Source organism: Rhinopithecus bieti, unplaced genomic scaffold, assembly GCF_001698545.2.
Source record: "Rhinopithecus bieti isolate Rb0 unplaced genomic scaffold, ASM169854v2 scaffold_61709, whole genome shotgun sequence".
Lineage (NCBI taxonomy): Eukaryota > Metazoa > Chordata > Mammalia > Primates > Cercopithecidae > Rhinopithecus > Rhinopithecus bieti.
This window is the reverse complement of record NW_016823349.1, coordinates 335612-346318: the sequence shown is the minus strand read 5'-3', so window position 1 is coordinate 346318 and position 10707 is coordinate 335612. Positions and strand designations below refer to the sequence as shown.

The 10707-nt window shown below is 46.1% G+C and overlaps 1 protein-coding gene across 3 annotated transcripts in view; it reads right to left on the bottom strand.

The window, feature by feature from the left end:
• SCRN1 (secernin 1) overlaps positions 1-10707 on the bottom strand; it is a 70740-nt gene that overhangs the window by 29165 nt on the left and 30868 nt on the right. For all 3 annotated transcript variants that reach the window (XM_017861355.1, XM_017861353.1, XM_017861354.1), the window contains exon 3: positions 5840-6021. In XM_017861355.1, the coding sequence (XP_017716844.1) occupies positions 5840-6021 (182 nt within the window). The remainder of the gene's footprint in view (positions 1-5839; positions 6022-10707) is intronic.

Below are 10707 nucleotides of genomic sequence, written 5' to 3'. Positions count from 1 at the left end.
TTCTTTCCTTCTTTTTTTTTTTTTTGAGACAGAGTCTTGTTCTGTGACCCAGGCTGGAGTGCAGTGGCATGATCTCAGCTCACTGCAACCTCCCCACCTGGGTTCAAGCAAACCTCCCACCTCAGCCTCCCAAGTAGCTGGGACCACAGGCATGGGCCATCATACTGGGTTAATTTTGTATATTTTGTAGATAGAAGATTTTACCATGTTGCCGAGGCTGGTCTTGAACTCCTGGGCTCAAGCAATCCTCCTACTTCGGCCTCCCAGAGTGCTAAGATTACGGGGCATAAGCCACCATGTCAGGCCCTTTTTTTCCTTCTTTTAGACAGGGTCTCAACCTGTCACCCAGGCTGGAGTGCAGTAATGCAATCATGGTTCACTGCAGCCCTGACCTCATGGACTCAGCAATCCTCCCACCTCATCCTCTCAAGTAGTTGGGACTACAAGCATGCAATAGTGCAACCAGCTACATTTTGCATTTGTTTTGTAGAAACAGGCTTTTGCCATGTTGCCCAGGCTGGTGTTGAACTCCTGGGCTCAAGTGATCCTCATGACTCGCCTCCTACAGTGCTGGTGATAGCAGTGGTGGCCCATCTGGAGGAGCCACTGTGAAGATGTCGGCTGCAATGGGGAGGCGGGGCCTGGGTTGCGTGCTTTGTGAGGCTGGTGGGAGTCCCGACCCCTACCGAGTTGGCAGGGTGGGAGCCCCATGCTCCCAGACACAACTGCAGCTGCTCTGGACCTGCGCATCCCTGTGCTGTCAGGAGCCCAGGAAGCCCTTGCCCCTATAGGCTTGGAAGTACCTGCTTCCTGCTCCCTGACCTCTTCCTGCTCCCACCGCCTGCTCCAGTGCAGAGCAAAGCTGTGGCTGAGCCCAGGTGCTATCGCAACCTGGCTGGGTGTGCACATGCTCAGGGTGGTGCTGACATGCCAGCCCCCTGCCACCCTGGGCTTCTCCAGACTTCAGGCACCAATGAACATGGGAGGGAGGTTGGGAGGGCTGAGGGTAGCTCAGTGTGAGCCTGCCAGTGCCCCCCAGGATGAAAAACCTAGGCACCATGGATGCCATGTTAATGGCAGGAGGCAGACAGGTTCCCGGGCGGAAAAGAGCAGGTCTCCAGTGAAACCCCACCTTTAAGCCAGGAACGGCCTGAAGCCTGGACTGCCAGTTCCGGGTGGAGTACGCAGCTCAGAGTGAGAACTTATGGTGCTTTTTCTGGGCCTGCCCATGACCCGATCAGTAAGCACTTCCTCCTTTCTGAGCCCATAAAAACCCCAGACTCAGCCAGACTCACACAGACACTGTGACTACCAGCTGTAGGAAGGAGCTACCAACTTTGGGCCTCCTTGACTCGTTGGGATGACCTGCCTGGGGAAGGGAGCTACCCACTACAGGTCTCCTCTCTGCCGGATACTCTCCTCTGCTGGATACTTGTCAGGATGACCTCCCTGCAGAATGGAGCTACCCACTTTGACTCTCCTGAGAGCTGTTCTGTCACTCAATGAAGCTCCTCACCACCTTGCTCACTCTCCAGCTGTCTATGTATCTCCTTCTTCCTGAACATGGGACAAGAACTTGGGACCTGCCAAATGGTGGAACTGAAAGAGCTGTAACACAGTGCTGAAGCATGCCCCCATCCCCCACCATTCGCCACATTGCAGGTGATGAGAAGGAGAGAACAGCTGCAGCCCTTGGGGGAGTCCAGACCTAGGGGCTCCCCGAGCCAGGGCTGTGACACCCTCTTTGGGGCTCTGCAGTTCCTGGCATTTCCAAGCTGCCAGGCACCACCATGTTCCTTGGTGACTGCAGGGGAAGCCATTTGCAGTATGCCTGGTCCAGCTGCAGCCTCGCACAGAGCTAGCACCTGTGCCAGCGCCTGTGCCAATGCCTAGAACTGCCCATCCCGCTGCAGCTGGCACACCTGGCTGTGTGAAGTGGCTGGACCCCATGCTTGCTCACATACCCCTTGCCCCTCTGCGCCTGGCTTGCCCTTGGAAGGCATGAGATCCAGGCCAGTAGCGTGAGCTGAGTACGGCATGCCAGGTCAAGTGATGGAAAAAACCCAGCAGCCTGACCAAAACTCAGGCAAAGGTGTCACCAGCCACAGAAGTTTCTGGCTGGAAAAGCAACACCCTAAGGATCATGTGACACTGAGATTACAGGCACAAGCCAGTGTACCTGGCCAAATTCCCACTTTTATGTTAGCTCCTATTGGCTACTCATTACTTGGAACCAACTTCATGAAACATGCAAAAATGTGTACGTGTCTTTATGTGCCTCTTCCTCAGGAGAAAGGGACTAGTGGTCAGAGAACAGTGAATCAAAAATAACAGATGAAGCTTAGCTTTCAGATCAATGTTACTGAAAACACATTATAAAAACAGTATTGCCTAATGCTTACATTCCCATACGCCTCTAGGAAACATACACAAATTATACCTTTATCTTAAAATCACTGCCTCTTACATTACTACTGTCATTCCCTTATGTCTCTTTGAGCTGAGGTTGGATTTCACATGCTGCTGGAAAGTACAAAGTACCAGGATAAGTATAGGGGTAAGTGCTGTATTCATTGAATAATTAACCACAGTCTAGCAGGCCCTTGAAAGAGCACGTGAAATGGATATAGCCTGCTCTCATAGGAGCTGTCCAGGGAGGAACTGGCACTAGGCACAGAGTGCAAGCAAGGCCAGAGAAAAGTAGTGGTTCCTTACACAGCAATACCTAGGCACTGAGCCCCAAATTAAGAGAATGCAACCAACTGACAGAAAGTTTCCCCTGGAGCAGTGGTTCTCACCATAACCATGCACCAGCACCAGCTGGAGAACTTGTTAAAACAGGTTGTTGGCCCTGGGTGTGCAGTAGGGACTGAGAATTTACATTTCCAGCAAGTTCCCAGGCGATGCTTGTTCACCAGCCACACTTTGAGAACCACTACTCTAGAACTTGCCACTCAAACTGTGGTTTTTCGACCTGCAGTATCAATATCATCTGGAGTTTCTTAAAAGTTAATACAGGAATTAAATCATCAAAAAGGAAATCTGGGGCTGGATGTGGTGATCCATGCCTGTAATCCCAGCACTCTGGGAGGCTGAGGCAGGCGGATCACTTGAGGTCAGAAGTTCAAGACCAGCCTGGTCAACATGGTGAAATTCTGTCCCTACTAAAAATACGAAAATTAGCTGGGTGTGGTGGCATACAGCTGTAATCCCATCTACTCAGGAGGCTGAGGCAGGAGAATCGCTTGAACCTGGGAGGCAGAGATTGCAGTCAGCTGAGATCATACCACTATACTCCCGGGAAACAGAGCAAGACTTGTCTAAAAAAGAGAGAGAGAGAGAGAATGCTGGGTAATGAACATGAGTTACTTTTAAGATTTCGTTGGTATGAAATGACCCTTAAAAATCTGGCTATGCTTGGCTGAACTGATCATAGCTGCTTTAAAGATGAAACCAGACCCTGAACTCAAAGATCCACTTAAGGTGCAGAATGGAGCTACCCACTTTGGGTCTCCTGAGAGCTGTTCTGTCACTCAATGAAGCTCTTTACCACCTTGCTCACTCTCCAGTTGTCCATCCCCACCCTGAAGAATCTACCAGTGACAGGTCCTCTTCATACCCTTTTTATTGCAATAGCTGGACATGGCTAGCCCAACATGGAGTTAAAGTTATATGGTGAAGGTTAAACTCTCATCCTGTCATCTACTCCGGACCTTGCTAATTATCACAACGGCAAGTCTATGACAAACATATCTTCTCTGTCTACCTCCCTCAGCCTTGTAGCTTCAGGTCAAATGAACCTCCCCCTCAAAGCATTCACAAATATGACCAGTCCGTGATAATCTGTGAACATCCTGCAGTGTTTGCTGAAGGCCACACCATGGAATTCTGTGCCATTCACGTGGCATCAAATCTCAGATTACTTTGAGTTACCTCTCTCCCACTATCTTCTTATATTACTCTTACAATTTCCATTGTTCAATTTTCTTCTTCCTGCAACCAGACTAAAATCACTTTGAAGCTTTGAGCTGCTTCATGTGCCCACAGAGTCTAGCACAAAGTAGATATTCAGTAAACTCCTGTTGCTTTATTGGTTGATAATCTTAAAAAGATACATCAGGGGCTCTGAAGAAAGACAAAAAATCCTTTTCCACTGTTCCTTAGAAATCAACTATTAAAATGGTAATTTTGCCTGTTCCATAAGTCCCATACTGCAAATACAATAAAAAATACTGGAGAGCTGTCAAAACATAAGCTCAAAACTTCTTGGTATTCTATACATTTCAGTTTGCGAATCAAGAGAAAACTAGCTATAAATAACTGGTTTTTAAAAACTGGCTTTTTCTGCCTTTTCCCCAGCTCAGGGAAGCTGCTCTTGCCGAGTTTATAAGAATGAGGAATGGTAAGGAAAGGTAAGAAAGGCAGGAAGTCACTGTGCTACCAAAAGGGTGTCCCTGGCAGACCTCTCCATTAGGTGGCTGAGGAGTGAGTTTCCGAGGCCGCTGTCTAAATGTGCCATTTCCCCTGCAAAACCAAAGTCCAACCCCATTCCTTTTTCTAGGATGTTAGCTTTGGGAGTTCTTCAGAAGTCATCCAGTCTAGACCTCATATTGAAAAAATGAGGAAACTGTGGCCCAGAGAGGTGATGTAACTTGGTACACCCACAATGAAAGCCAAGAACTCCAGCTCCCAGCCCAATCTTCTTTCAACTATGTCATGATTTTATTTCAATTCACTATTTCAGGGACAAAACAAGGCATTTCAGAATGTTGCTTTGTTCCAGCCTACCTTCTACTTCAGTCATTCATTCAAAATTCAGTTATTGATCACTCATTACAGGCCAGGCACACAGTTCTCAGTGCTTATGACACAGGAGTGTACAAAGATTCCTGCCCTATCCAGCTCGCACAGCAGGTTCCTTCTGCTGTATAGCGGCTGGGAGAGGAGAAAAAGGAAGAAAAAACAACTGAGACATAGAGAGGAAAGGAGGGAAGTGATCTCTGTTCAATTTTCTTTTCTGGTTTATGGTTTTCATATTTATATATATATTATATATTTCAAGTACTATAAAATCCACCCATTTAAACTATACAGTTCAGTGGTTTTTAGTATACTCACAAAGTTGTGCAGCCATCACCACAATCTAAGGTTTAGAACACTTTCAATACCCACAAAAGAAAGCTCATGCCCATTAGGAATCGCTCCCCATTCTCTCACCCACATCCAAACCCCAGGCAACCACTAATCTAACTTCCTGCCTCTATGGATTTGCCTATTCTGTATATTTCATATAAATAGAATCATATAATATATGACCTTTTGTGTCTGGCTTCTCTCTTGGTATAATGTTTTCATGATCATTATGGAGTCTTGCTGTTGTTGCCTAGGCTGGAGTGCAATGACATGATCTCGCCTCACTGCAACCTCCATCTTCCAGGTTCCAGCAATTCTCCTGCCACTGCCTCCTGAGTAGCTAGGATTATAGGCGCCCAGCACCACACTCGGTTAATTTTTGTATTTTTCATATAGATGGAGTTTCACCATGTTGGCTAGGCTGGTCTCAAACTCCTGACCTCAGGTGATCCACCTGCTTTGGCCTCCCAAAGTGCTGGGATTACAGGCATGAGCCACCATGCCCAGGCACTTGATTATTTTTATTGTTAAATAACATTCCATTGTAATCCATTCATTTACCCCATCATCTTCAAGTTTCTATCAAAAGGCACACACCATCTTTGGAAGGATTATGTTAAAAAATGCAAGGTTTGGGGAGAAATACATCCTGTCCCCAGTTCCAACCTTTTCTGGGAAGTTGTTTCAAAGAATCACCGTGCAGTACCTGACCAGATCCATCCCCAGCAAGGCTTCTATCTCGGCAGCTGGCTCTCTGGTGTTGATGGCTTCATTGGCTATGCACACTCCATGTTCATTGGCTCCCATTTCTGCCCCCCAGAGCCAGGCGGGTCTGCTTATCATTATGGCATGGGTCCTCGGAACTTGGTCGATTGAAATGTAAGTGCACTGAAAAACAAACACAGGAAAGAAAACGCCATCACCTGTCAGGTACTACCTCATTTCCTCCTGGGTACTTACACTGTACCATTGTGTCAGTTATAAACAGAGCCAAAAAATAAAAGGCTTTGGGAATACCCTGATTTTTAAATCTTCACAATGCCGCTCAAAAGTCTCCATGGTGAGTTTCAGTCTGTGTGGCTCATGCTAATCTATTCCTGGTGCTCACGTAATAGGGCAATCATCTTGAACCAGCTATTCAGCCAGTCATCATCCTGAACATCCTAAGCCCGCCCATTTCAACAGGCACAGGCGGCTGCCAGCATTCACCAATATTGAACACAGCTATTTACGAGCCCTACCTTCAAAAGAAACTTTATCTAGAAGCCTAAGATAGAAAGCAGATAAAAGGGAAGATCTTTGTCTAAAGAAAGCAGAACGCTGAGTCCCCCTGCAAGGACTATTGGGGTTTCCTGTAACACAGTTTGATAACTTACATGGTTGCTCTAGTGGTGGAAAGCAGAAAAGGATCATAACATTTGCATTTCACTACTGTATTACACTGTGGGCTTTCCTGTCTGTCCCATTTGATCCTCACACTAAGACAAAGAGGTGGACACAGAAGGAAACAGTCCCACGGAGGTGCATCTCCAGCTGCTCTCAGAACTGCAGAACATGCAACTTAGTGGGGCATCTTACCTTCTCCAGGCTGCGACGGCTTTACCTGGAAAATGAGGGAGCTACTTTGAGTCAAACTATTTCTTCCCAAGTATTTTTAACCTCAGAACACTTTCTTCATACAAACTCTTACACAGAATCATAAGCACAATAAAATCAGGCCAAGTATGTCCAGGCAAAGGGAAGAAGAGGCCTGGGACCAGGGTGTGGGTAACCCTCAGAGTCTCGCCCTCCTGTGCTTCCCTTTTCCCTCCCCACATTGTGACCCACGGCAGAGGAACCTGCAACTAGCTTCCCCATGGGGGCCTCCTGACTCTGACATTCTATGAGCCTATGACACACTCTTTGTGTGGTAGATGCTGTATTGAATTCAAGTCTCTAAGTTACACAGTGCTCTGGAACTCTCAAGGGAGAATTTTATCAGCTGCAGGAGTCATTTACGTTTTAAATTGGGCAGCTGAAAGCAACAGCAGTCTTAGATCTTTCTTTTTTTAACTCAAGACCCAGTTATATCGACTGAATGCAGCCCACAAAGCTATTCTGTATTGACTTCCCATAACTGCTAAACCTCATGTAAGAGCTGAAACCCGTGTGGCACACACGTTGGTCAGGTGACTTTGGCTCTGCACAATTCATGTTAGGTGTTGCTGTGCGCTGGGATAATGTCATTTAACTTGATAAATATTTGCAAACTGAAAGCTAATTATATCCAGAGTTTTTCAAGAGACTCTTGAATTTTTCATGGCAAACTGACAATAAAATATACTCAAGATTTGTCCCCTATGCAGTTCCCAAAAGTTAGTTATTCAAAAAAAAATAATGATTCTTGTAGAGTACAAAGCTGGCCACAGCAGTAATCAAACTGCTCCTCTGTGCTCTTCTGAAATGGAATTGACGTTTACATCTTAACATTGCACTCTGTCAAAAAGTAGTCCAGGCATTGACCAACACTTTCCAAAACCCCTGTGCCAGTGACAACTTTTGTCTTGAAAGCAACAAGTAAATAGAAAACTAATCTCAGCTTCTTAAGCACAGATTTATTATACAGGTTTTTAAAAGGGCAGGAAAAGAAGTAAAAATTAGGAAATGGTTTATTTGTCCTCAGATTCATTTTTACACACTCATTTCTATTTTCCCAATTATTTACAGAGCACCAATTACACGCAAAGCATTTTGTGCTAAATGCTGCAAGCAGAAATCAGTGAGGAGGCCCAGGCCCTGTCCTTTTGGTTGGGGAGGAAGGCAAAGGCATGCACACAAATTCCTATGAGCCCAGGCCAGCTTCAGGGTCTCCAAGGCCTGCCTGCTTCCTTCCTACAGCATCTTGCCATTGCCTCCTGCTCTGCCCTTCTGATCCACCCAATCCCTGCTCTGCTTTTCCTCTTTCCTGTTCCATTACATTTATCCCCTTCTGAAATACTATAGAACTGACGGACTTATTGCATATACTGTTTATGTATACTATCTCCCCCAGCTAGAGTGTAAGCCCCAAGAGGGAAAGGGGATATCTTTGTTATTTAATTCACTGACATACCCCAAGTCTGGTACATATCAGGCATCAATAAGCCTTTTTTTGGATGGGTGGCTGAGTGGATGGATGGAGAAACTACAAAGATCTAAGGGAGCATAGAAGGTAAAAGTTCAAAGAAATGAGGAACACATCCGCATGGTCCTCTAGAGGCTGTATCAAGTGGGAGGAATCTGAGTTGACTTTAAAAAATGGGCCAGCCATCAAGGTGGCTAAGGACTTAAGAGAGGAAGGGGCATGTCAAGGGTCTCCAAAGTCCAGAGAGGTGTCTGCTGTGCCATGTGGGGGAGCTGCCATGATGTCATTAAGGCACAGAACTGCAAGGGCTTAATACGGACTGCCTGATTAAAAAAATGTTGACAACGGAATCAAAAAGACCAGATGGGCTTCGTAGGAGTTCAAAATATATGCAGCTAACTTGCTTTTCAGGCCAAACTTGGAATGGTGAGGAAGGAAGGGGATCCCCAAGTAGCCAGATGGGCCCAATCAGCCCTCCTAAGCACCAGACCGAAAGCCAGGCAGCCAGGCAGCCAGGCAGCGAGGCCCCGAGCCTGTAACACATGCCCCTTGCTGCATCTTTGTCACAGGCCACAGAGCACGGGCCTCATAAGGGCTCTTCTATGACAGCCATTCACACCTGCTCCATTATGTTTTAAATCTGGCTAATCACAACAAGGTGAGGTGGGGGAGGGGTAAACACACTTGTCTCATGTAGATAGACTGGCTACTTAAAATCCCACTTTGGGAGCAAATCTCACAAAATCAGGAACACTTACACAAAATTTAATTAGCTAAACTTGGTAAAGTCAGCCATCTAGAACATGAACTCCACAGCCATTTTTAAATATCAAATCCACCCACCTTTACAACTGCCACATTATTAATGAGCCAGAGAAGTCAGATTTGAGGAAGCAAAAGAGGTTTCTCCAGGTACAAATAGCCAAAAAGCACCTGACATCTTCTTTCTGTGTGGCAAAAACAATTTAGTTCCCCAAGTCAAAAGTCCTAGCTTAATTTCTATTAGAAAAGAAAAAGAAAAAAGGAAAGTGTTCACCCCTTAAAAGATGGATCTTTACAGAGATGGTTCTGGTCTCAGCTTTGGTTATTAAAGTGAACTGTGGAAAGAGATGAGCACTTGGTCTTTCTGCCCCACGGCCACTCCCACCCAGCCTTTCATAAAACAAATCTGTCAGCTAGTGTGACTTCTGGGTGCCCAAGTCACATAACAATATAAGAATGCCCAGAGCAGGAGTGTGCGGAAGCATACTTCTAAATGTCAGCATGCCCAGTGCTAATCAGGGGGTTTCCAAGGATCCGCCTGTCCTGAGCTTGCCACTCCCTCAGGGACCACCTGCCAGGTTAGGTTGGAGGATAGAAAACATGAGCCTTGAAAAGACCCTAGAGCCAAAGACAAAAACAATTTTGCAGAGCAAGCCCTTCATTATTTTGTGTGATTACGTCGGAAATGAAAAGCAAGATCAGCTTTATGCCGTCACTTCGCCCCATCCACATTCCAGCACACACTATTTCTGGATACCACCCAGTGAAAGGGGAAACAGAGACACTCACACAATAGACGTTTCAATTAATGAAACACAACCATTGTGCCTTTCGTACTGTACTCAGATGGTGAACACAACCCTGGCACCACCAGCAAAAACCACTGTGAGATGAGGGGATGAGTCAGCCAAACTTCTCAGGGTGGGGGAAGATGGCAAGGAAAATAGGATGCTTTGGAGAGATGTTTTAGCTTTTAAAATTTGTAGCTCTAAAGGAGCATTGATAATTATCACTGAGGATGTTTTATTTATTTTTAATTACATATGTGAGTGTGTGTGTGTGTGTATGTGTGTATTTTTTGTTTGTTTTGGAGATGAAGTCTTACTATGTTGCCTAGGCTGTCCTCCCAACACTTGGGCTCAAGCGATCCTCCCCTCTAAGCCTCCCAAGTAGCTGGGACAAGAGGTGTGTGCCACCATGCCCTGCATGTTTGTTTTTATTTTATTTTTTTACCCCAGTGTCTTGCCTGCTGTTTGACTGGTTTTAGGAAATGTATTCTTAAGGTTCATATAAGTTTAAATAAAGACAAAAGAAGGTGCTGAGATCAGAGGACAACATCCTCAACCATCCTTTAGAAGAACTGTTTTTTATTTCACTGAAGCATAAGATCTTTGGGGAGGAACAATGCAAAGGTCTGAGATCAGAAATGCATTTGGGAAAGGGGATATGATGGAAGCAAGTCCTCTGCTAAGTCATGCTCTCTTGGAAGTGAGGGAGACACTTCTGACTCCATAGAAGACTGGGGACTCCTGAATCTGGAGCTGGCTAGAAGAAAACAAAAAAAGAAAGGAAGGAAGGAAGGAAGAAAGAAAGGTGGCAAGGAGAGGGAGGGAAGGAGTGAGGGAGTAGGGAGGGAGGCAGGAGGGACAGAGGGAGGGAGGCAGGAGGGACAGAGGGAGGGAGGCAGGAGGGACAGAGGGAGGGAGGCA